Source organism: Artibeus jamaicensis, unplaced genomic scaffold (assembly GCF_021234435.1).
Source record: "Artibeus jamaicensis isolate MK-2021 breed Jamaican fruit bat unplaced genomic scaffold, CSHL_Jam_final contig_519, whole genome shotgun sequence".
Classification (NCBI taxonomy): Eukaryota; Metazoa; Chordata; class Mammalia; order Chiroptera; family Phyllostomidae; genus Artibeus; species Artibeus jamaicensis.
The window spans coordinates 51,876,892-51,903,623 of NW_026521871.1; the positions used below are offsets into that span (position 1 = coordinate 51,876,892).

The window sequence follows — 26,732 nt, forward strand, 5'->3', positions numbered from 1 at the left end:
AGTTGCTATTCTATAAAACATTTCTCTGGCAACTATTTTGTGCCAGCCACTGTATTACTGGTACTAGGGGAATAGGTCAATAAGAACGAAAAGCCAAAATGATCTGAAAATGAGTCCTTTGAGTTACCGAATTAAGGATCTTTCCGTTCATTTTTTTTCCAGGGACTAGATGGCTCCAGTTTTGGGGGTGGATCATGAGGCAGGAGGGAAGCAGGGTGGATTGTATCCTACCACTGCTCATTCTGATGCTGGACCTGTTGGTCCATGAGGCTTTACCTTGGCCTCTTTGACCTCATTTCTCATCTTGTTTGATCAGTTCCCCCTGCCTTCAGACATTTCCTCTTCCATGTGAGACCCTGTGGTCTACCACACCTTATTATCCTTGGGTAAGTCTCCTTCCGCTAATATGGAGAACAGGTGACATGTATAATTTTCTGTTTGTTCTGTCAGACAGTGAAACTGGCACTGAGGAGGCATTGATTCCAAAGTGTCATTTCTGAAACATCAGAATCTCTACTTTCAAGAGAACTCCACTGAGGTGTTGCCAAGGAAGTCAAAATCCAGAAAGGGAAAGAAGACTCAAAAGGCCACTGGGATGTTCCATACAAGAGAAAATGAGGAGAAAGACAAGAAGCTTCAAACATAAGACAGTTAAAGACAATAAGATACTCCCAGGAGTGAATGACCAAGAATCTGGAAAAGATGGTAGTCAGTGCTCTGGCCCTGCAACAGACAAGAGGGTTCAGGCTGGAAAGAGACAGCACGTCTGTGCCGAGTGTGGGAGGGCCTTCGGGCAGAGCGCAAACCTTACAGTGCATGAGCGAACCCACACAGGAGAGAAGCCCTATGAGTGCAAGGAGTGTGGAAAAGCCTTCAGCCACAGCTCCAACCTTGTCGTTCATCGGCGAATCCACACTGGGCTGAAGCCCTACACGTGCAGTGAATGTGGGAAGTCTTTCAGTGGTAAGTCGCACCTCATTCGGCACCAGGGGATCCACAGCGGGGAGAAAACTTATGAATGTAAGGAGTGTGGGAAAGCCTTTAGTCGGAGTTCAGGTCTCATTTCACATCACAGAGTTCACACTGGGGAGAAGCCATACACTTGTATCCAGTGTGGGAAAGCCTTTAGCCGTAGCTCAAACCTTACTCAACATCAGAGAATGCACAAAGGAAAAAAAGTTTACAAATGTAAGGAGTGTGGGAAAACGTGTGTGTCTAATACAAAGATTATGGACCATCAGAGAACTCACACAGGGGAGAAGCCTTATGAGTGCGATGAGTGTGGAAAAGCTTTCATCTTAAGGAAGACCCTGAACGAACACCAGAGACTTCATCGTAGAGAGAAGCCTTACAAATGCAACGAGTGTGGGAAAGCTTTTACTTCTAATCGAAACCTTATTGACCATCAGAGAGTCCACACTGGAGAGAAGCCCTATAGATGTAACGAGTGTGGAAAGACCTTCAGACAGACCTCCCAAGTCATCCTGCATCTGAGAACCCACACTAAGGAGAAACCCTACAAATGCAGCGAGTGTGGGAAAGCGTATCGTTACAGCTCACAGCTAATCCAACACCAGAGAAAGCATTCTGAGGAGAAAGAAACCTCATAAATAACAAATATTGTTGGTAGGAGGACTAACCGGTACTTTTCAGAAAAGCAGGTTTTCAGTTTCATCAACCTTAACTATATTTCTAAGAATCCATACAGGGAAAGTAATCAGAATCAGATGGATTAATACATGAGAGATTCATGCCAGTGAGGGTATAATTAAAGGAAGAAAACTAGGTTTTCAATAGCACAGGCTTTAAATTAATGTTCTGCAGTCACTCTAAAGATTCTTAAAGAATGTTTAATTCCACAGGGGAAATGATTTAGATAAAATGGGAGATAAAAGAAAGGAAAAACAATGAAGTATGATCCAAATAGAAAAAAAAACATGTATGCTTTTTTTGGACAAAATGGGAAAGAAGGGGTATCACACCACAGTGTTACCAGTGATTATCTCTGGGTGATAGGGTCATAGGTGTTTCTATTTTCTTCTTTATACTTTTCTATGTATTTTAGATTTTTCTACAATGAGATGTATTTTTTTATACTTAGGGGGGAAAGTCCAGTATTTTTTAAGTGCAGCGAGTACGCACTCATTTTCACTACACAGTGTTGGGGAAGGTGCATAGAACACAGACTCCGGTGTCTTGGGATTGCACCCTCCTGCTGGCTTCTGGTGGCAGTGCAGCCGAGAGCAAGCCACTTCCTTTGAGAGCCTGCTTCGTGTTCAGTAAAAGCAGAAACAGCAGTCCTTGGTCCTTTTACAGCTTTAAGGACAGCTGACTTTAGGGTGGTCAACAAAATGTGTATCCACCTCCTTGTTAGGTTAGAAGCATACAGTGGACACTTAAACGCCCTCCTTTCCCACAGCTGTCCAGGGGTCTGCAGGTAACAGACACCTGCCCGGGCTCCGTCTTTTCCATAGATGTCTACCAAAGCGGCAAAAATGTGTTCTATGGAATTGAAATAACTGCAGGTTCGTTCCTAGCCTTTAAAAAGATACAGTCAGTAGAACCTCACACTAGAGGAAGACCGCCTTCATGTGTTATGTAGAGCTTAGCAGCTGAAAGTATGGCCTTTGGGGTCAGAGAGACACGTGTTCTCATCCAAAATTGACACACCAGCTTGTCAGTTTTGGACAAGCCACTAACTGCTCTTAGCCTCAGATGTGTCTGTAAAAAGGGAATAACTACCGACCTCACAGGGTTGTTGTGAGGATTAAATGAGATACTAACGCATGTAATGGGTGGCGGCCCGGCACATGGCGAATAATAATTGCTTAAGTGTAGGACGTTGGGACAGTATTCTAAGCACTTAGCAAGAGTGATTCCAGAAAGGTTTTCCTAAGGTAACATTGAGGGTGTTTTCAGGTGTAATGAACACGATGCCAAGTACTAGCAGCTTAGACCTTAAGAACATTGTTTAGTTAAGGGGAAGTCTAGAGGTAAGCCATTCCAAATTTTGATTGGCACCTCAGCAGTTTATCAAACTTCCATCTCAACTCCATAATTTTCAGCATGTTGGATTTCACATTGGGCCACTTCATGGCTGCAAGATGGTGGCTACTGCTTCAAGCTCCGCCCACAACTCCTTCAAACTTGGGGAGTGGGGAAAGGAGCTGAGACTTTGTTACCTGCTTCTTTTCTCCGTTTACCACTGAGAAGAAGGGAAGGATGCTGGAAGAAGGGAGGGATGCTTGGTGGTCAGTACTGTAGGTGCTCACTAGCTTCCACTGGCTTTCTGTGTGTTCAGCCCTCCAAGAAGGCCTTAGACCATTTTCAATCAGCCTTGCACATTTTTAAGTGCTTAGTTCAAAATCCCTCTTGGTACACTTAGAATCTCTGCATACTTAACTCAGCCATCCCTCTTTCTTTCTACACAGTGAGTTCCTAAGCCTAATGCCATTTGTCTTATGTTCATAGTTTATCGTTTCTGGAACTGTTGAGGATGTGTTATCTCATATAATCCTCATAACATTTGTACAAGAGAATTGAGTCTCAGCGAGGTTAGGTGACTGGCTAATAAGTGGTTGGAGCAGAATTTGAACTCAGATCTGACTTTCAAATCCTTGCTTTCTCTACCAAAGTGCCTCAGCCCACCATGGTGGTTGTATCGTGAGTGGGAGACCAGTTGGGATTCTTCTGAGTGGCCATTTCTATGAAAGTTGGGTGTATCTGCACAATTCCTTTATCATGGTTTCATAAGGTGCTATCAGTCTTTTCTGAGTTAGGTTTATGGCCTATTTCTGCACCTTATAATTTAGTTTTAGGGATTATGTATATATTTACCTTGCTGTTACTGGAAGGAAGAAAGTGAAATATGAAGGGTATATTCGTGTAAAAAAGGATTGTCTGGTTTTGTTCTATTTTCGTAGGATGCTGACTTACATGTCATTTTATGATGTAATAGTCCCTCGTTACATAGTTGTTCAAAGCAAAGTTGGGAGGCTCTGGAACAGGTTGCTGCATTCGGGAGATAGGGCGGAATCGTTGGTTGCCTCATGTAGCGCCTTCCCCAACAGTCTGGGTGGGCCTGAGGCTGGGGGAGTCCACACGTGGCCGTGGCTGAACAGAACAGCAAAGGGCACTCCCATCATTTTGCCCTCGTCACGGTTCCTTTCACAGTTTGTATCCCATGCCTTTTGTCATGGCAGCCGCCCACACCTGCTGGTCACCTGTGTGGAAGCTCGCTGTGCCCAATGCCGACCAGCCTGCCCACACCGCTCCAAGGACACAGGCAGTCAGCTCTCCATGTGCCCGTCAGGGCTTATCTTGTGAGCACTTACTATCGCTGAGCAGAGATGTTGATGCAGAAATGTTGATCCTGTATTTCTGAGCCGGTATTCTCTGAACGAGCCATTTTCCCATCACTGTGTCATAGTGTCTGGAAGTCTTCCTTCAAATAGGCTTTCTCTTTTATCTTGAAAGACTTTGCCACCTTTGAGAGTAAACACCTCTAGGAAGGTGCCATGTCATCCCAGACCCAGAGATCGGAACACAAATCTTCTCAATTCTTCCCCCGGCAAACTAAGTTAGTGGGCCTCTGAGGAGGCCTTCACCCATCTCCCAGGCTGACACCTGCCATGAGCTGCAGGAGTACAGTTTGTAGGTGGTCCCTGTACCGTTTTAGGTAAATATCCTGCTGTATAACTTGAACTGAACACTCACCTTCCTCTAGAGTGTACCAAGACTACCAGCTGCTTACTTCAGGCAGCCAGAGTTCACAGTTCTTTCCTTCCTTTCAAGCCTATTCAGGATGCCCCCTGGGATTCAGGGTCTGTCTCTTTGAATGTTTTTTTTTTTTTTTTCAGCTTCCTGCTCCAGGGGAAACCTGGTAGTTCCCTAATAGCAGCATTTCGCCTGCAGTCCCTCAGTTGTTAGTTTTCATCTTCCTCAACCCATTACTGTCATTTCTTCTCTATTCTCCATCAAAAGCTGGCTTTTCTGAAACGGGCATCATGAAGCGACTGTGTATTACTCATCCCTGTTCTTGTCCTCTACTGGCTTCCCGGGCACACACGTTTATTCACTTGTGCTTTTAGTGCCCTGAGTATTCCTGAGGAATATGAAAAGGCATAGTTTATTTTAGCCACAGACATCCTGGTTGTGCAGAATTGCTCTTGTGTGGAATAGAAGTACATGTGTCTTTTTTTTAGTTGAGAGAAAAAAATGTGAAACAAAGTCTCATTTTATATAGCCTTGATTAAACATACATATGGAAGACAGAATCTTGCAGAGAGAGGAGAGTGTCTCCCTAGGCATAGAGATACTTTTCTTTGTGGTGTGTACTGTGTTAGGTCTTACTAGGAGCAGAGAAGAAAGTTGAAACCAAAAGGAGCTTTAAATCGCTGGGTAATTCTGTTGAGTCGAAATCCCTAAGACTAAGTTTCATTTCAGCTCTGTAACCTCAGACAGATGTCCTTTGTTGATTTTTTTCTATTGAACATAAATAAGTACCTCATATTGTTAGATTGTTTTTAGAAACTAGAACCTCTTTAATCACCTTCGATGTTATAAAACTGTTTTTTGCAGGGGATAGTTGTAATTCTACCAATAAATATCTGCTGTTATTTACTTGTTTAAATATCACTGATTTTTTTTCTTTTTGCTTCCTTCCTTTATTCAGAGTGGGAAGAAAACAATTCATTTAGCTTTTCTAAGCAGCTGTTTCTGGAATGAAGAAGTGATCTGGCTTGTTTCTGACTCAAATACAAATGAAGCTTGTTATTTTCATACTCGTAGTACAAACAAGAGCCCTCCAGCCCTTAGACAGTGTCTGTCCTGAGTTCCTTTGAGGACTTGTCCGGCCACTTGTCCCACCTCCTCTCTGGCCTCACTATCGCATAGATTTCGGTTGACTGTATAAAACCTGCTGTGTTCCCCAAAAAGTCCATTTCGGCTTCAGAAGGCAGGTGTGTGAAGGGTAAGAAAGGAGACGGCCGACTCCCTCTGGCCACATTGGCGCAGGACCTGACCGGTCCTCTCCTCCCACTGACCATGCCAAGTGCCCGTGGCACAGTTTGACTGTACAGATTGCGGACATGCAAAAGCCGTGACCAGCCTCTGAAACTAAGGCCGGCGTAATGTCATTCGTTCAGGTAAACTTCCCCAGGACCACCAAGTCAGCGTATCTGGAGCAGGGCCTACGAATCTATAAAACAGAATTTGCACAGTGGGGATGGAGAAAAAATTCTTTGTCTCCTTACATGACTGTTTTTGTAATAATTATCCATTTTTCCTAGAAGAACCTGTGGGTCACAAAATTATTGAGACATATACCAAAGTTTGTAGTCACAACAAATTAGTAACCAGCCTGCAGAATCTGAAAGAAAATGCTGTCACGTTTGCAGTGTTGGTTTAACCACAGAATTGAGCAGAGACTGATGTTTTTCAAAGATACAATAGGACAGTATGGTAAGTCAGATCATCATAAAGCCTTTTGGCTACAAAACAACCTGAAATACTGGATGAAACTTAAGCATCCTTTAAGAGGAATTTTAACAAAGTGACATAAATCATCAGAGGCTAAAATGAAGTGAAAGTCAGAAAGGGAACTGGTTGGTGATGCCTTGGGTGACATAAAGCAGTTTGGTGGCCTTGGTCCAAGGGACTTAGATTTCATCAGCTGCAAGGGCAGGGTCTGAGCTTAGAAGGAAGAGGTGGAGCACTGGCACTGAGATCTCCGTAAGAGGCCCAGATGTTTATAGGGCTACACCCCAGTGAAAGCAACATGAAATTAGTTAGGTAAGTACATTTCCAAGTACACATGGGAATCATTTAAAAATGAATACAACCTTTCAAATGGAGTTACCTAATTATTTATTGTTAAGCTTCATGGGAAGTAAACTCAGACATGAAAACATGCAGCAAATTTGCTGGGGTGTTACTGGGATTAACACTTGTAGAGAAGGAAGGAAGCGGGGTTAGTAGTGGGAGAAATTGGCTGTGTTGCGGTCCGAGGGTTACCCATGTGGCCTTTGTTGGCTTCAGACTTGGTTAGGAAGGGATTACCTTTCGAAATTGCCCACACTTGAGAAGTCTGGGCCTCCTTCACTGGGCAGCCCCTGAATGCAAGCTCTGCCGCAGCGCCCTGAAGGGAAGTGAGATCTCGGTGAGGCAGACTTTCTCCAGCTGACTGGAGCTAAGCTAGTTCCCGGAGGGGGCAGACAATGCAGGGCTTTCAGCTGCCCCTCCAGTAAGTTACGGAAGATTGCCCTTCAAAGGGGATAAGCCTAGGGGTGTCCAGAGAGCGTGGCAACATGTCCTCTGTGGTGATCGTAATGCAATTAGGATTGAAACAGTCTGGCTTTTCTCAGGCGGCCTGTCCCGTTTTTCAACTTTTCCTTTATCATGAGTTCCTTCATTCACTGAGGATATAAAGAGGGTGGTAGGCAGGGGAGGGAAATCTCCAAGATGGACATCCAAATCTGGGTCCTTTTAAGTGACACCGACCAGAATCTATCCACCACTGCTGCCCTTCACGGCCTAGATGAACTGCTCTAAGACTCTAAACTGTATGTGGAGAAATCCGGGTTCGATGGTTAATTTTACAGGTCAGCTGGACCGTTATATGCCCAGATATCTGGTTATCCGGGTGTGTCTCTGAGGGTGTTTCTGGTCAGGGTCGACGTCCGAATCGGCAGGCTGAGTAAAGGAGGTTGCCCTTCCCATGGGGGTGGCCTCATCCAGTCTGTTGGACACCCGGAGAGAACAAAAATTCAGAAGAAGGATTTGTTCTCTTTCTGCCTGCCCGGTCTTTCCCTGCTTTTGGACTCAGTGTGGGATTTTCACCATCAGGTCTTCTGAGGCCTTCAGACTTGGACTGGGGCTATACCGTGGGCTCTCCGGGTCTGAAGCTTGCCGACCGAAGATCCTGGGAGCCCTCAGCCTCTGGAATCATGTGGGCCAATCCCTGCATCTGTCCCCCACTGGTTCTGTCTCCCCGGAAACCCGGTAAGTACACCAGGTAGGTTCAGGGGTGTGTCAACCCAATAAATGCCCTTTGGGGGTGACTGAGATTTGTTCTTTGTTGTGGGCATTTTCCACAGGGTCTTATCAGAGGAAACAGTTCCTTTCAGCTTGGTGTGAACGCACAAACATCGCAGAGACAGGAATTTGAGAAGAGGCTGGAGGCAGAGGGCTGACAGTTCTCGATGGGGCTAAGACATTAGAACCCCGATGAACTAATGCGGAAATCCCAATCTGGATGTTAAGGTTGTGCTTCTCATCTTTCTCTGAAACCCCGCTCTACCAGGGCCGTTTTTAATGCAAACTGTGTGTCACTGATCTATGACAGAGGACCTGGTATCATTTTTCCCTCTCCATTTTGGAAGGCCAACTTCCCGCCCGCCAAGATGAGACAAAATTGAACAGGAGAACCACAAAGACAGGCTTGTGTTGGTCTAGCTTCTCAGAGATCAAGTGGGTCACTATCTCATCGTGTGAGCGAGAGGTACACCAACAAGTAAGCATATTCGCAAAGTGGCTATTTATAAGCCATGTTATTATTTACAGTAAGAACTGCCATAGGTTCAAGAATAGATGAGAAAAGGTGCCCAGAGGCCAATATGAGATATTAATCCCAAACAACCTCAATTCAAATGAAAGATAAATCAGAAAGGTCCGGCTGCTTCCGGAAGCAGCAAGCCTCCTGAGGACAAGAGCCATATAGTTCATCTCTGCATCCTTCGTGTCCCCAACCCAGCAGTCCCCCCACTCATTCGCTAGGATGAACCAAGACCTGAGGGCCCAAGAGCTGTAGCGTTCCGAGTCTCCTCCAGCGGAAGGCAAGGAACCATAGAGATGTGGCTTCCTAGAGAGCAGGGGATGGGCAGGGTGGGTGCGGTGCGAGGCCGGAAGTCGAGGTACCCGTAGCTCCTCCATTATTCTGAGTCTTCGCTGCTGTCACCTCCGGATCTCGAGTCATTTCCCAGCGTCCTGGCGCCTAGGCGACGGTCGCACAACCTGGAGCCGCAGCGGGAGCTCCGCGTGAGTGGGGAGGGGTCGAGCCGGGTGGGCATGCGCGGAGGGCGTCCCCGGGGTGTGGGCTGGGGCTCACTGGGGCGCAGTCCTCGCTGGGCCCTCCTCCCCTTCGTGGTCCACCGGCACTGTCTGTGTTGAGCTCCGTGTGCAGGCGGATGCCGTGGCCTCGGCTTAGGCTGCTGCCGGCTCAGGCTGCTGCCGGCTCGGGGACAGTATTGAAGACGGCACTTGTTAGCCCAGGTCTGGACCTGCGCTCGAGCCACCGCGGGAACTGTCCTGTGAGAAGGGAAACTTCGGTAGCCAGGGTCCCTAGCCGAGGCCCTCCTGCTCTTCCTCTTCTCGGAGGCTGATGCCCACGAGCACCCCTGGAGCAGTGGCTCCCGGACTCCTGGGGACTTCTTCCCCCATCTTGAGGGATGAGCCAAGTCCCATCTTTTACTTTTGTCATATAATGGTATTTAAAACACAAACTTAGACTACCTGGATTACCGTGACTTAAGAAAATGCATTTTAACACTAAGTCCTAAAACCCTAAAACTCAGAATAAGTGCTGTGCTTTGTAAGAAAGGACGTTGCCAACCAACCCGTGACTGTGTATATACAATTACTGTTTGATTTTCGTTTTACAGCTTGCCACATTAAGTTTTGATAATGAACTGTCTTTGGAAACCATTGCTTTCAAATAGTTGTTTGGGTGTTAGAAGTCTCCTTAGATGGCATTGTTTTGGACTTGGAATTAGAGATCCTGAGTTCAGTCAGAACTTGCTCAGGAAGCTTAATTAGTTGAGTGGCCTCCAGGGAATCACTAAGCTCCCTGGAACCTCCTTTTGTTCTTTTTAACTTGTGACTCAGAAACCTCCTGGGAGAAGCAGGCACAATGTGTGTCTAGGTATTTGCAAAGTAAGAGTAAATGGAGTTCAGATAATTTACTGTGGAACGTTACTTAGAAACCCATTTTCCCAGGTTAAATGTGTGTATGTATGTGCATGTGTTTATTTTAATAGACCTTAGTCTTTTAGAGAAGTTTGAGGTTCACAGGCGAGTTGCCCGGAAAATACAGAGCATTCCCCTGCACTCCTGTCCCCGCTCGTTTGTGGCCTCTTCCACGTTAGCATCCCCCCAGCAGGCGGTGCATTAACACATTGCTATTATCCGGAGTCCACAGGTGGCATTAGGGGTCACTCTTTTTGTTGTGCACTCTGTGGGTTTTGATAAATACATGACACACGTCCACCATATAAAGGGTGCAGCAAAAGTATGTTTATAGTTGTGAGTGCATGAAATGCAGAGTTTTTAAATCATTGTATTATTTTCCATGCGAACAACTGCAAACCTAATTTTGCCCAGTCTGTAGTATCATACAGAACAGTTTCACGGCTCTAAAAGTCCTGGGTGCTCTGCCTACTCATCCCTCCTTGCCCCTGCCCCTCATGGTTTTGCCTTTTGAGAATGCCATATAGTTGGACTTGTATAATATGCAGTCTCTTCAGTTGGCTTCTGTACCTAGTATTACACATTCAAGTTTCCTCCATGTCTTTTCATGGCTCAATACCTCGTTTCTTTTTAGTGCTGAATAATATCCCATTGTCTGAATTTGCCATAGTTTAGTCACCTACAGAAGGACATCTGGGTCAGCATCAGAAGGTGTTGGCAATTACAAATAAAGCTACTGTGAACATCTGTGTGCAGGTTGCTGTGTGGACGTTTGTTTTCAGCTCCTTTGAGTAAATGCCAAGGGGCACATCCTTGCTAGATAATGTGTTGAGAGCATGTTTAGCTTTGTGAGAAACTACCAAATTCTCTTTTAAAGCAGCTGCACCGGTTCTCATTCCCACCAGCGCCTAGTGAGAGTCCCTGTTGCCCCACGGGCTCACCTGCGTTTGGGGCTGTCAGTGTTCTGGGTTTGGCCGTTCCAGTAGGTGTGTGGTGGCATCTCATTGTTGCTTCATTTGCATTTCCCCGATGACATATGATGTGGAACCTATTTTCATGCAATTGTTTTGAATCTGTATTCTCTTTGATAAGGTGTATGTTAAGTTCTTAGGGCCATTTTTTAATTGAGTTGTTTGTTTTCATACTACTGAGTTTTAAGAGTTCTTTCTGTGAAATAGACAAAGTATAATAGTCTTTTATCAGATATGAATGTCTTTTGCAAGTATTTTTTCCTGCCCGTGGGCTTTTTTTCTCATTTTCTTGACATTGCCTTTTATGGACCAGAAGTTTTTTGTTTTAATGAAGTCCAGTTTATGAACTGTTTATTTTATGGATCAGTGTTGGAGATGGTTAAATGCATTCATAAAAAGAGGGAAGAGCTCTGTACCCGACAAGGAGGACCAATGAGATACATTGTTAATTGAGAAAAGGAAGATGCAGTACATGACTCATGGTGTTCTGTCATCTGTGAAAAAGGAGAAATACAAAACGGTTATCCGTACCCACTTGGATATGTTGATACATATGTAGCTGGAAAGACACAAAAGAAACTAATAAGTAGAGGGAAACTTTACACAATGTGCATTTTATCATTTTAAATTTTGAACCAAATCAAAATATTGCCTATTTTCAAAAAAATAACACCAAAAAAACATAAAGCCTCTTTACTGGTGCTTGTCACTACAGCACGCGATCGCCTTCTTGTTCTGCCTCTCAGCCGTCTTCAGAATTTGACTTTCGTTCATCTCTCCACTCCGCTCCTGCCACGTAACCTCCAAAGTTTACCGCCCTTCTCTGGTGTGCAAGGCACACTTCTCACACAGCTGCATGTGCTCTACTCCCTTGCTTTTGAAATTATAGTTTCTTTCTTCCTGGAATGGCTTTCCTAATACTCCAGTGGTCTTACCATTTCCCCCTTGAAAGTCCAATTATCACCTTCATAAATTCCTTCCATGCCGTGTGTCCTCCTATTAATTATGCTTACACATCTATCAAAATTGTGTTCACAGTTCTGCATCCTTCACTTAGCTGTAAGCATGAACCTTAAGGGTCTGCGTGTTAAATAAAACTAATGAGGGTCTTTTCATATGTCACTGATAGTGATGTAATCCTTACAATTTTAAAAGTTTAAAACTATCTGTACCTTTTTTGGCCTAACGAATTTTTTTTCTGGGCATTTTTCCTGAAGAAGTAAACAGATTATGTAACAAAAATGTATTAGTAAGGACAATCATTGTGTCCTAATTTATAAAAGGGGAAAATTATAAATAATCTAAAAACATAACAACAGGGGACTCCTTAAGTATGAATGGGCTCATACGCTCTTAAAAATGATGATGAGTGTTCAGTATTATGTGTGACAAGTGAGTTACAGAGCGGTGCAGCTGTGCCCAGTCTTGTGATCCAAATTGGTGCAGGTGGCAAGGACCGGAGGAGCGTAGTCCCGACCACAGCGGGGCTTATTCTCTGGGCTTGTATATGTTTTCTGGTTTTAGAAACTTTCTGTTTTGTAATAAGGAACTTAAGTGTTATTTCTAAAAAAGAGGCAGAAGATTCTAGAGAGCAACAAGCCTAAATTTTGTACAATAAAATCTTATTCAGAGTTGTCCAAATATTTCGATTAACACAACGAACAACTTCCAGAGAATTTAAAGTATGTACAGTAAAATTACACAGATCTCAATCCATCCTTTCTTTGTTAATTGAAGCGTTAGGATTTTATCTCATCTCTATCAGGAGTACAGGAGTAACACCATGATTCCTTGTTGACGCTATAGAACATAGGAAAGAACGAGAGTCACAGAGGGATAACTAACATTTGAATCCATATACCACTCAGTGTTCAGAAACTTAAAATGCACTGGGACATCAAATTCTTACAACAAGTCCATAAGGTAGGAACTGTTGTCATTCCTGTTTTGCAGGTTAAGAAACTGAGACTCCGGGATGAGGTAACTTGTGCAGCATCACATGGGACCAGCCAGGATGCCCGTGGTTGGAGTACTAGGTAAAGGATACATTGTATTTAGGTGGAGGAGGTACCGGGACTAAACATTAAAAGGTGTGGTCTGGTCGTCCTGTGTCAGTGTCCCCAGAACCTTGGGTAGGGCCTTCTGTCAAAGGCTGAGAACCTTGCCTTTGGGGATGTTCTCTTCACAGCCGGGGGCTGACTGGGGTCTGGAAAACTTGGTTGTTTCATCGAGTTAACTTTAACAATTATTTTTTGAGGTCTCATAGATGATGCACTCCAAGCTCTAAAGAAGTCAAGCAAGGATTGAAGGGTCTGGAGGGGAGGCTTTCTTGCAGGAAGACAATGACAAGAGAAAACTGGGCCCCCAGTGCTCTGAGACAAGAGGGCCTTGTTAAAGGGAAGGATGACACCTGGAAATGGGGAACCAGCTTCCAAGGGAGCAGCTCCTCTGTTTGGGAGACCTCCCACCTGCACTTTAGACAGTTACGGTACCACGAGACATCTGGACCCCAGGAGGCGCTGAACCGGCTGCGGGAGCTCTGTCGCCGGTGGCTGAGGCCAGAAGCGCGCACCAAGGCCCAGATCCTGGAGCTGCTGGTGCTGGAGCAGTTCCTGAGCATCCTGCCGGGGGAGATTCGGACCTGGGTGCAGATCCACCGCCCCGGGAATGGTGAGGAGGCCGTGGCCCTGGTGGAGGAGCTGCAGAGAGACCTCGATGGACCAGCACTAAAAGTGAGAAAGAGAGAGGGGGAAGAGTTGGGGATGGAAGGAAGGAGAGAATCGAGGCAGGGCAGGCTGGGCTGGAGGGTGAGCCTGCGATTTTCATTAACAATTAATAGCACGTAAGCAGCCCTAACGCTCATGGACACAGGTTCATGAGCCATTCAGACCATAGAATACTTTTTCAGGGAAATGAATTTATGGTCGGGTTTTTGGGCCCAGTTTAGAATGAGCACAAAGGCATTGACTACGCTCCGTCCTCCTGGGTGATGCTTGCTAATGCTGAGTTTGGTTCAAGAACGTGAAGAACCCACGATTGCTAAGTGTTCTCCTAAACAGGCATGTGTATTCTTTGTGTGCAGTGACGATGCAGGCTGGAGTTAAAAGGCAGTGAGAGAATCAGAGTGAAGCTCTCTAGATCTGGTGAGGCTACTCCATGTGTACCCCTACTGGGGCTTCTGGGAACCAGAGGACTGGGTTGAGATAGTTGCTTCTGATGTTTCCTACCAGAAGACATTGACTATTAAATTGGGATCTGAATATGGTTCCCACTGTGTGTGAGATCATTGTCAATCTGTAGCCCATTAGAAACATTTCTGTTAGAAGTCTGAAATGGAACTTCGGCTTGGCAGTGGCACCAAAGATGGGCTTGTTTGTTCTAGTCATAAAAATCAAGAGTTTTAGAGCTGTTTATTTTATTGCACATCACTAGTGCATCCTCCTTATTTGAGAGATAAGAAAACGGAGGCAGAAAAGGGTTCACTGGATGCCTTAGGTCAGACATCTAGCTGGCAGCAAGACCACGAGTTTTGACTCCTAATCTAGTGTGCCTTGTACCAGAGCAGGAAGGGCATAAGTAAAGGGGTAAATAAGTAGAAGAGTATATTGAACCAAGTCTCATCTCAAACTAGGCCTGAAGCTAAAACACATATTCTTAATTATTGCTTGTCAATTCCGGTTCCCTCCTTAATCCACGCCCAGGTCTGGCTTTTGTTCCCACAATTGAGTTCAGTCTCCTCTGGGAGAGGTCAGCAGTGCCCCCTGCTGGGGGCAGCTCCGTTGTTCTCAAGGCAGGGTTTTACTTCTCCACACTTGAGGCAGGTCTCCCTGATCTCACAGTTCTAGATTATGGGCGGAAGGCGGCCCTCAGTGGTTAGGTGAGTCCATTTTCTGGAGGTGCAGGAAGAGCCAGCTTATTTTCTTTGGTTTGTTCCCAGGTTCCGGTCCTCATCCTGGACCAGGACCCTCTCCAGGGGGGCATGAGCTCTCCAGGAACAGCACTTCCTCAGGTGCCCACGGGGAGCCACACAGCAGCCAAAGTTTGCCCAGACCCTCCTGCTGACCCAGCGGTGGTCAGCCTCCAGGATCCTCTGCATGGTACTCGCTCACTAGCTCTGGCTTTGGGTTTTCTTTTTTTTCTTGGATCCTTACTGTGGTTTATCCGTCTGCTCACAGATAGTTGCTTCCTCTCCTGCCCTCTATGAGAATTCCTCATGGTGACAAGCTCTTTCTGTTCTCCCTCTTCCCCTTGTCTGGGTTCCCGACCTTTTATCCATTCTTATTAATGCTCTAGGTGTTTTCCCAGCCCCGCACAAAGGGGGTCACTCAAAAAAGGTTCATAGGTCATTTTACAGCCACCATAGCCTGCCTGGCCATGAGAGTTCTGGGTCTTTCTGAATTCCGTGTTTGTAGATGTTGGGCATGGAATAGTGGGCAGGAAAGCAGAACTCTCAGTGCAGCTTTTCCTCTTTCCTCAGATGCTCCTGCCTCTGAGGCTTCTGCCCTTTTCCAGGAAGAGAACCCAAGAAATCAATTAATGGCACTCATGCTCCTAACAGCCCAGCCCCAGGTGAGATTTGCATCCCTTTTTCTTCCCAAGGATGGATCTATACCACTTAAGCATGGCTCAAGTGTCCTCTGCTATCTTAGAGCCTGGTCCCGTTCCCGTCTCGAAGTCAAGGTCCTTGCTTTTGGAAAGCAGATGTCACGTGGGGCCTCCTTCTAACTCCCTGTTACCCCTTGCCCACCTCCTGACCTCACTGGGCGCGGATGACCACACACACACCCTTGTTTCAGGAGCTGGTACTGTTTGAAGAGGTGTCGGTGTGCTTCACTGTGGAGGAGTGGGCGTGTCTGGGACCGATCCAGAGGGCCTTGTACTGGGATGTGATGCTGGAGAACTATGGGAGCGTGACCTCTCTAGGTAAGGAGCCTTTCTTCCCATGATTCCTGCCTTTACTTCATCAGCCTTTGTTTATTTTCTGATCATGAAAGTAGTATATACTTACTATGGAAAGCTGAATGTTAGAAAGAAGGGGAAAAACCTCCTTAAACTCACTATTTGTAGACAGCTATCAAAATGTTGGTGTATTATCTTTCTGTTGTTTTCTGTGTATTTGAGGGGTTTTTACATTGATTCAAATGTGTGTTTGAGTGTGTGTGTGTATATCTTTAAAACCTGTATTCCTTGTGTTCTCCTCACTCATACTAGTACAGATTCTTGGCAAATATTATCTATATTGGCTACCTAATTTGCCATAATTCAGTCAGCCATTTTCTTATTTTAGATAATTTTCGTAATAACCATCTGTCTCTGTGCCTAACCTTTCTTTATTCTCGTTATTTTTAGAAGTAGAATTCCTAGGCCTAAGTGTTCGAGCTGTTTGAAGGCTCTGGCTCATGCTGCCGCATTGCTTTCCCTAGTGGTCTCCGCCCTCCCGGCTCTAACCGCGGGGGCCAAAGAAGGCTCCTTTCCTCTGCCTTCCTGGGTGCCGAGTAACCCCATTCTTTTAAATTGTTGCTTATCTAATTGTTTAGTCACAATATCTATTCTCAGCTGTGTTTCTTTGATTAGTAATAGAGTGTTTTTTAAACTTACTAGTTATTTGTGTTTCTAGCAAACATTAAACATGTATCATGCAATGACACTGTGGAATGACGTGCTCTGTTGTTAAGCAGCTTCCTGTGGTCCCGGAGCCGGACATGGAATAAATAAGGCAGAGTGAAGCAGCTGTAGGGGAGGGGCCTGCGCTGCTCTCGGCGGAAATGGAGGTGACTGCAGCCGGGTCCATTCCCGGGCCTGGGCAGGGCCGTGAGGGAGGTAGCTCTGTGCTGGCCATAAAGGAAAAAGGAGATTTTGTTTGGAGAACTAGATATGGAAGACTGCGTAATTAGCTAATGGACTGATGGAATTTGGACTGAAATACAGTGTTATACACTCAGTTTAAATGGCTGCATAGTGTTCCATTGTCTGTATCACGGTTTACGTTTACAGCTTTAGGATGCTGAATTTCCATTCAAGAACGTTACGTGCCGTCCAGTTGTTCAGTCTGCCTTCACATGCGCCGGGGCTGTTTCAAAGCTCCGTGCATCCAGCTCTGTGTGTTTCTGGTTACATTGATTCCTTGCAATTGGAGTCTCTTCTGATGTTTTCTAATTGACTGTTGTTTGCGTATATGAAAGTATTGAATTTTCATATGTTAATTTTGTACCCAGCAACATTAATAAATTATATCATTGTCCATAGTATCTTACACTGTATATTTTTATACTTATGAAACTGTATGTCTTAGCATCTCAGTGTGGTGATGGAGGGCCAAACATTCTGTAGACTTTGTGTGTTGCTGCCATTACCGAACCGCTTCCTGTCAGGGGCGTATCAGCTCGCACTCCCACGGACAGAGCAGGGGGGCCCGTTTTACCTGCGTGTGCTTGTGATTCGGTCAGTGTTTAAAATCTTTGCTAGGTAGGCGACGAATACTACCTTCATTCATTTTTCATTCCTTTAATTATGAATATACTTGAAATCTTTCTTGTATTTATCGGTCGTCTTACTCTTTGCCTCCCTGTGGGTGCCACACAGCGCCCCCATGTGCAGGGTGCAGCTCAGTGGCTGTCAGTGAACTCCCAGAGTCGGGCAGCCATCACGACGATCCGTGTCAGAGCACCTCAGGGCCCCTGCAGAGACGGCTGGCACCCTTCAGCAGTCGTCTCCGTTCCACCCAACGCCGCCCCCAGCCTCTCCCCAGGCGACCTCTGAGCTGCTTTCAGCCTCTCTGGATAGCGTATTCTGGACGTTTCATCTAAATCGAGTCACATAATATATGGTCCTCTGTGACTAACTTCTCTTACCCAGCATAGTGTTTTCAAGGTCCCTCCATTTGTAGCATATGTTAATACTTCACTTCTTTTTTATGAGCATATGCTGTTTCTTTGTATGAACATGTCACATCTGATTGATCGTGCATCTGTCGCTGGACCTTTGGGTTGCTTCCACTTTTGGGCTATTGGGAACAACACCGCCGTGAACATTTGTGTGCAAGTTTTTGTGCATACGTGTGCTTTCATTTCTCTTGTATGTATACTTAGGAATGGAATTGCTATATGGTAACTCTTATGTTTAATCAGTTGAAAAACTGACAAACTGTTTAGCAAAGTTATTGCACCATTTTACACTCTCACCGACTGCATGCAGGTTCCGGTTTCTCCAGATCTTCACCAACACTTGTTACTGTCTTTCTCTGATTACAGCCATCCGGGTGGGTCTGAAGCAGTATCTCATTACTGATTTTAGAGAGAGAGGAAGGGAGAGAGAGAAACATTGATATGTTGTTCCATTTATTTATGTTCATCGGTTGATACTTGTATATATCCTGACCAGGGATAGAACCCACAACCTTGGTGTATCTGGAGAATGTTTTAACCAATTGAGCTATCTGGTCAGGGCAAAAAATGAATTTCACATTTTTAGATATTTGACAATATTAGAGTACAAAGGAATCTTGGAGATTAACTAGTTTAGGGTCTTTGTTTTCTAGACAGTTTCATATTTTTTAATTTCTTGTCTCTATTTTTCTTTGCATTCAGTATTTCTCTTATCTTTTATGTCTAAGTGAGCAGAGCTAACCCATACCTGATGTTTTTGAGAAAATAATTTAAAATTTTCCATTTCTAAAAGGAGTAGTGGGAGTTAATACATAATTCTAAGCATTAAGTTGTCTTTTAATGGATTTTTTCCTTGTAGGTTAATTGCTTTCAAGTAATTAAAAAGTGTTTATGCACTTGACTCTTTGAAATTAAAAATTGCCTTTCAGAGTCCTTAGGTACATTGTCTTTCTTTTAGAGTTGCCATCTTCCTGTCAAGAAGGAAATAAAATGACTATTCTTTGTAGAGAAATGATTCTTCCTGTTCCATTCACCTTTCTGGACCTCAGGCCTGAACCATCTGTATAAGATCCCATGATCTCTTTCTCGTTCCACCTTGCATCTGCTTTTTCAACATCAATTATATATTTCCACCTGCTTCCTGAAGACAGAGCGTTAGCTGTAGCTCCAAATGAGTTCTGTGTCAGTCCATCAGTGTAGCATTCTGCTTTGTACCTTCCCTTACTGAAAAGTTTCTTCTTTTTACGTGCATGTAAAAGTGTGTCCTTCCAGCTTGGTAGAAGACTTTGCTCTCACCAACACAGGGACTTGGTAACATTTGGGTTTTTCATTCTTTTTGCCAGAATGGGAGACCATGGCTGAGAATGACGAGGTGGCGTCAAAGTCAAGTGCATCGCAGAGAGCAGACTCCCAGAAAGGAACACCAAAAAGACTTCAAGGAGGCATTCCCCAGGTCCTTGATTTTGAGAAAGAGTGTGAATGGCAAGTTTTGGCAAGTCAGTGGGAAAAAGGATCAAGTGAACGAGATACACTGAAGAAAGGCGTCCTCCATGACCGAGACAAGAAAAAAAGGATTCTGCCGGAAAAACGAGGCCAAAAGGGGAAGGAATTTGGAGAAAGCTTAACTGTAAGTTCAGCTCTTTCTGAAAGTTTAATGGGTACTGAAGGAAAGAAGATTTATAAATGTGACATTTGTTGTAAACATTTCAATAAAATCTCCCATCTTATAAACCACCGGAGAATCCACACTGGTGAGAAACCTCACAAATGTAAGGAGTGTGGAAAAGGCTTTATTCAGCGCTCAAGCCTTCTCATGCATTTACGGAACCATTCAGGGGAGAAACCTTATAAGTGTAACGAATGCGGGAAAGCCTTCTCTCAAAGCGCTTACCTTCTAAACCATCAAAGAATCCACACCGGGGAGAAGCCTTACAAGTGCAAGGAGTGTGGAAAGGGCTTCTACAGGCACTCGGGCCTCATTATACATCTGAGGCGCCACTCCGGGGAGAGACCCTATAAATGTGACGAGTGTGGGAAAGTTTTCTCGCAGAATGCTTACCTCATCGACCATCAGAGGCTCCACAAAGGCGAAGAACCTTATAAATGTAACAAGTGTCAGAAAGCTTTCATCCTGAAGAAGAGCCTCATTTTGCACCAGAGAATCCACTCTGGGGAAAAACCCCACAGGTGCGACGAATGTGGGAAAACCTTCGCCCAGACCACTTACCTGGTCGACCACCAGCGACTCCACAGTGCAGAGAACCCATACAAATGTGAGGAGTGTGGGAAGGTTTTCATTCGGAGCAAAAGCCTCCTTTTACACCAGAGAGTGCACACGGAAAAGAAGACCTTTGGCTGCAAAAAATGCGGGAAGGTTTTCGGTTCTAAGTCACACCTCATTGACCATAAGAGGATGCATAGCAGAGAGAAGCCCTACAAGTGCACTGACTGTGGGAAAGCCTTCACTCAGAGTGCGTACCTCTTTGACCACCAGAGACTCCACAACGGGGAGAAGCCCTACGAATGTAGTGAATGTGGGAAAGTTTTCATTCTTAAAAAGAGCCTCATCTTACATCAGAGGTTCCACACTGGGGAGAATCTCTATGAATGTAAAGACTGTGGCAAGGTCTTTGGCTCTAACAGAAACCTGATTGACCACGAGAGACTCCACAACGGGGAGAAGCCCTATGAATGTCGAGAGTGTGGGAAAACCTTTATTATGAGCAAGAGTTTCATGGTCCATCAGAAACTTCACACACAGGAAAAAGCCTACAAATGTGAGGACTGTGGGAAGGCTTTCAGTTACAATTCAAGCCTGCTGGTGCATCGGAGAATCCACACAGGGGAGAAGCCCTTTGAGTGCCGTGAGTGTGGAAGAGCTTTCAGTTCCAACAGAAACCTCATTGAGCATAAGAGAATCCACAGTGGTGAGAAACCCTATGAGTGTAATGAGTGTGGCAAATGTTTCATTCTGAAGAAAAGCCTCATTGGACATCAGAGGATTCACACAAGGGAAAAGTCTTACAAATGCAGTGACTGTGGGAAAGTCTTCAGTTACCGCTCAAACCTTGTAGCCCATCAGAGAATCCACACCGGCGAGAAGCCCTATGCATGTAATGAGTGTGGGAAGGGCTTTACATACAACAGAAATCTTATTGAACATCAAAGAATTCACAGTGGGGAGAAAACCTACGAGTGTCATATATGTAGAAAAGTCCTTACCTCTAGTAGAAATCTTATGGTACATCAGAGAATCCACACTGGAGAGAAACCTTATAAATGTAGTGAGTGTGGGAAAGACTTCAGTCAGAATAAAAATCTTGTCGTACATCAGAGAATGCACACTGGGGAAAAGCCATACGAGTGTGAGAAGTGTAGTAAATCTTTCACGTCTAAGAGGAATTTAGTTGGCCACCAAAGAATCCACACAGGGGAGAAACCATATGGGTGTAATGATTGTAGTAAAGTTTTTAGGCAAAGAAAAAACCTTACTGTGCATCAGAAAATTCATACAGTTGAAAAACTCTGTGAATGTGATGAGTCTGAAAAAGAATTCAATCAGACTTCAAACCTTCATCTTCAACAAAAAGTCCATGCCGTGAAAGAATGCTCTTGGCCTCACAATACCAATGAGCTGAGCCCAAGATAGAGATTTGGAAAATCTAGTGTCCCTTTTACAAAAGGGAATACAATTTCTGCCTATTTAAGTAGCTGCTGGAGAAATGACAGTATCTAGTTCTCAATAGGAAAAAATGTGATTGCCTCTTTTATATTCAAGTAAGTTGCATGTGGAAGAAAGTTATTCTAGACTTCAAAAACAAACCAAATTTTAGTTAAAGGATATTCTGTTCCAGAACATTTGTTAGGACCTAGAAAGAGGCCTTAGAGCAATTGAGGACTAAAGAAATTGGGCTTATGGCTTATTAAGAAGTAATGATATTGTAAGCAATAGGAAAGATATCTCTGTATTAAGAAGTGGAAGTCGTTTCTGAAAATGTGTGCACTACACATTTTAAAGACAGAATCACTGCTGCAGTAAGTCTGTATAGATAGTAGACTGAGCCCTGTCAGACATGGAGATGGGTGAGCCAGAGTCTGGGGTTGGCCCCGGCCAGGTAGCTCAGTTAGTTAATGCATCATCCTGATGTGCCAAGGTTGGGGGTTCCATCCCTGGTCAGGGCACATACAAAAATCACGAATGCGTGAATAATTGAAACAACAAAAATCTCTGTCTCCCCTTTCCTCTAAAAAAAGAAAAGTCAATTAACAAAGAGGCTTTATTTTTTTAAAAAGTCTGCTGTTGGAGAGCGACGTCAGAAGAGCACTAGACTTGGAATCAGAAGACTGAGGTGTAGGTCCCGGCGATTTCCCTCACGAGCTCTGCATTGTTACTCATTCAGCTTCACTTTCTCTGTCGGTCAGACGCTGGCATGATGCCTACCTCACAGGTGGTTAGGAGGACTAAGCGATCTTTGTGAAATCATTTTGTCAATGAAATTGGATAAAAGAGGTGTAATCTAGAACATGGCACAGTGTAATGTTTGTTCAGACTCTGAAACTCAAAAGGTATTCACTTTTATAGCAGGGGAAGTGTGGTGGACAGCTAACTGGAATTGAGCACTCTAAGAGGACTTTAAAAATATAGCTTTAAAAATGTTTAAGCGAATTCATAGATAATATGCCTAGTTTGTTTTTATGTACCAGTCCTGGCTTACTGTGGAAAAATAGTATATACAGCCACTAACACTGATACCAAGGCAAACAGTTTCTTTCCAACCTTTGAATTTGAAACCTAGTGGGTGTAGAGGGTCAGATTGGAAGAACAGTCCCGTATCACTTCCCTTGCTCGTGGGGAAAGTCCTTACCTCCCACCCGTGAGCTGATTATCCCTGCCACCGCTGTTCTCAGTTCTGATCACCTTTCCGTCGTGACTGACACGAGATGGCCTGTTACTCCAGAAACAGTGTTCAATCCCAGCACTCAGCAGCATGGGTTCTCCACGGAGCCCAGCCCTTCAAGCTCTCCTTCAACCAATTCAGAACCCACCTCTGGGCAGTCAGGCCCACTATTCCCCAAACCAACCATTCATTCCGTGTTCCCTTTTGTACATTTATGAAGCTAATTCAGCCTGTATTCTTGAGTTGGTAACTTTATGTCGTTCTCTTATGTAGTACTTCTCCAAACTTCAGGTCTGCAGCTGGACTATGAATACCTTAACATCAGGATTGTGTTTTCTAATGCTAGTAAGTGTCAAAGTAGTGTGTTGATTGTAATAAGTATTATTCATTCAACCCCAAAGTTCGTGAGAGTTGGTTCCTCATCAGAATGAAGGATACTGAAGAGTGGAAACTGGCCGAAGCCCACGGCTTAAAGTGTGATGACCTGGTTATGAGTCAAGCTGCAGCTTCCCTTGGACAAATGTCTTTATTTCCCGGAGCCTGATTTCTTCCTCTATAAGTCAGGAGGAAGACCACCTACCTCACCGAGTTGTTACAAGGTATTGAATATGAAAATGCTTTATATCCATGCTGCGGAAGGAGGGTTACTCCAGATTATGTCATGTGGTTACTAAAGGAATCACGTACTTTGACAATGGAGAAAGCTAGTGTTTACCGCTTAACCAGTTAAAATGCAACAGCAATACCCTGAACTTTGTGGCTCAGCTGGGCGTCATTCTGCCAAGCAAAGGGCTGCTGGTTTGATTGTTGTGGGGGCACATGCCTGGGTTGCGGATTCGGTCCCTGGTCAGGGCATGTGTGAGAGGCAAATGATCGATGTTTCCCTCTCACATTTATGTTTCTCTTCCTTTCTCCTGCCCTTCCCCCCTCTAAAAATCTTTTCTGGGTAATGCAATATCACTAAGGCTGAAACAGCTCATGTACTGTACCACCTCATGTGACCCAATAAGCCAAAAGTAAAACCTGAATTCAGGGTTTTTGGATCCCAGCTTACAGGAAACACAAGAGTAGAAGAACAAGATAAATGACACCTCAAGATAAAATTCAGAACATGGGGTACTGTATAAAAAAACTGCATTCTTCAAAAAGATACAATGATGGAAAGGGGAGGGGTAATAATCTTTTGAGTACTGAGAGTTCATCGTACTGTTCCATGCTTTTATATATGTATAAATTTAACAGTAAAAGGTATACAAAGTGGATGAGGAGGTTGTTTCTAAAAGGTACTAAAGAGCCATAAGATGCTAATAAGCCAGGAGTAGACTCACACAAATGCCCAGTTGATTTTTGACAAAGATGCCAAATCAAGTTGGTAAATGAGGGCTTTTTCAGCAAATGCTGCTGGAGCAATTAGATGTCCATAGGCCAAAAAAAATAAAATAAAAAATCATGAACTAAGTCTAAGCAAAAAACTCAGATTTGTGTAAAAAACATGTTCTATAAAAGGAAAAAGTGATAATTTGGGTCTCATTAAATTAAAATGATTTGCTTCTTAAAAGGCTCTTTTAAGAGGATTTAAAGACATTACAGAAGGGGAAGAAATATTTACAAGTCATATATCCGTACAGGATTTGTATCTAGACTATATAAAGAATTCTCCAAACTCAATCATAAATAGATTTAATTAGAAAATGAGCAAATATCATAGACACTTCACCAAAGTATAGATGACAAGCAAATGAAAAGATATTCAGCGTTATTAGCCATTAGGGAAATGCAAATTAAAAATAACCACAAATAGCTTTTTAAGAAATAGTGTTAACACCAAATGCTGGCAAGGATGTGGAGAAACTGGATCTCTCATTTGCCAGGAATGTTAAATGGCACCGCCATTCTGGAAAATAGTTTGGCAGTTTTCTTCCAAGTATTTATCCTCCTGAGCATCACCCTCCAGAGAAATGAAAACTTATATTCACATGAAAACCTGTACATGACTGTTCATAGCAATTTTATTCATAATTAAAATTCTTAAGTAACTGAAATATCCTTCAGCAGGTGGTTGTAACAGACTGGTATGGCTGTACCACAACTACTTCCTGCTTTGCAATAAAACGGGATGATCTACTGTACCTCCAGGCACTCAACTCAAGTGAATCACAAGAGAATTATGCTGAATGAGATTCAAAAAGTCAAATATGGTTTCATGCATATAATTTTCTAAAATGACAAAACTACAGAGGTAAAAAGCAGTTGTCAGGGGTTGGGGATGGTGGGAGGGAGCAGGGGGGAGGGAGCGGTAGCACGAGGGAGGTCTTTGTGGTATTGGAACAGTTGTTATGTTGATAGTAGTGGTTACACAAATCTATACATGTGACAGAATGACAAGTGTACACGCACATTGTACCGATGTTGATTTTCTGGTTTTCTAATAATCATAAGAGATAGATCTGTTGGGAGAAATTAGATGAAGGGTATTTTATCTTTGCAACTTCCTACGAACCTATAATTTCCAAATAAAAATTAAAAACAGTCTAAAGAGATAATCAGATGCAGTCTGTGAAACTGATCTGGAAAAACAAGATTATGAAATACATATTTTAGGGCAGTTGGGAAAATTTAAATACAACTGGATATTAGGGGATTATTGTTAATTTTCTTACCCGTAATGGCGGTGTTTGGAGAATATTCCTATTAAGTGATTGAATATTGAAGTATTTGGAATGAAGTGTTTTGATGTTTACAACTTTCAAAAAATGTTTTTCAGTATTTATAAAATATAAGGGAAACGAGAGAAAGCGATGGTTGTTAAGTCCAGATGGAGGATACAGGTATCCATTGTACCTTTCTTCCGATTTTTCTGTGCCGTTTGATATTTTGAAAATAAAACATTTGGGGCAAAATTATCAGGGCTTTTTGCAGATGAATGCTTTGTGGGCGCGGGCTCCTGGGTACTCGTCTTGTCTAACTGCCCCTGCCCAGCCTGGGGATGCCCCCCTCGCTGAGGCCCAGGGCCACAGTCTACCTGCACTCTCTTGCTGTGCGCTCTGGCTCCCAGCCTTGACCCGGAGCTTTAGTGGACACCCATCGAGAGGAAAGTATCTCTGCGAAAGGAAAGTACCTCCGCGGTTCCTAGAGAGGCCGGCCTGGCTACTTGGAGAGCCGGAAGCCCATCCCGAGGCACTTCCTGTCCGGTCATTGTTCTCGCGCCGCTAGATGCAGAGGTGCTGGTTTGCAGTCCTGGTTCCCCCCAGCCCGTGAGCACCGGCTGGGTCTCTCCGCGGCCCACGGTGAGCGGGCTTGGCGGGGGTGGGCGCGAATGTCGCGGTCAGGGGACTAGCCATCCCAGCAGTGGGCCAGCGCGTCCTTCCTCCGGGTGGGTCAGTTCTGTCCGAGGGTGGCTGCTGGCCTCACCACTTCGGAAGCCCGGCTGCCGCCTGCGGAGATCCTGGCCTGGGTCACATTTTACACGAACCTCCCAGGAGGCAGGCTTACCCTGGGAACGGGGCTGCGCGAGGCCTGGTGGAGGGGGTGGGCTGCCACGTTTGGAGTAGAGAAAGGACAGTGGAGGGGAAGTTCTTGCTGGGGGACTCTGTGCTGTCTAGGTCTGAAGGCCGATTTAAGTGGGACCAGCAATCTGATGACATTACTCACTTAGCCAGACTTGCGTGTTCCCGGGTGAAACAAGAGTTGAAAGGGTCTTTCTACCTGGTAAAATTCAGCCAGTCAAGGACAGAATAAGCTTACAGAATGAAGATTTGTTGCAGGAATCAAAGTATTGCATGACTCAAGAAAATGCATTGTATCCAGTAAGTTAACATCTTGTAAAAATCATATGAACACTTCAGTAGCAGTGAAAGGGGAGTTAGTAAAATGTAGCATGTATTTATTTTTTAATTTATTGATTGATTATTTAGAGAGAGAGGAAAACGCACTACTTGTTGTTCCACTTATCCATGCATTCATGGGCTAATCCTTGCGTGTGCCCTGATGGGGCGTCAAACCCACAACCTTGACAA

The 26,732-nt window shown here is 44.4% G+C and overlaps 2 protein-coding genes across 7 annotated transcripts in view; both read left to right on the forward strand.

The window, feature by feature from the left end:
* Window positions 1-5,606, forward strand: part of ZKSCAN7 (zinc finger with KRAB and SCAN domains 7) — a 29,030-nt gene extending 23,424 nt beyond the window's left edge. The window contains exon 7 of the mRNA XM_037148312.2: window positions 758-5,606. Coding sequence (XP_037004207.2) covers window positions 758-1,610 — 853 coding nt within the window. The 3' untranslated portion in view covers window positions 1,611-5,606. The remainder of the gene's footprint in view (window positions 1-757) is intronic.
* A 1,268-nt stretch (window positions 5,607-6,874) lies between these two features.
* ZNF197 (zinc finger protein 197) lies at window positions 6,875-25,619 on the forward strand. Of its 6 annotated transcripts, none has more exons than XM_037148304.2 (8): window positions 6,875-8,001; window positions 8,097-8,262; window positions 12,888-12,970; window positions 13,192-13,666; window positions 14,872-15,031; window positions 15,412-15,503; window positions 15,731-15,857; window positions 19,162-25,619. In XM_037148304.2, the coding sequence occupies exons 4-8, from the start codon at window positions 13,277-13,279 to the stop codon at window positions 21,465-21,467; spliced, it is 3,075 nt and encodes a 1,024-aa protein (XP_037004199.2). In that variant the 5' UTR covers window positions 6,875-8,001; window positions 8,097-8,262; window positions 12,888-12,970; window positions 13,192-13,276; the 3' UTR covers window positions 21,468-25,619. The 6 variants fall into 6 exon arrangements, 5 of the variants coding, with proteins under 5 accessions (XP_037004199.2, XP_037004200.2, XP_053525080.1 ...); XR_008392323.1 differs by lacking the exons at window positions 6,875-8,001; window positions 8,097-8,262 and adding an exon at window positions 8,913-9,036 and having other exon boundaries at window positions 19,162-23,315; window positions 24,769-25,619; XM_053669105.1 differs by lacking the exons at window positions 6,875-8,001; window positions 8,097-8,262 and adding an exon at window positions 8,913-9,036 and having other exon boundaries at window positions 19,162-19,445; window positions 23,118-25,619.
* Window positions 25,620-26,732: the final 1,113 nt, after the last annotated feature.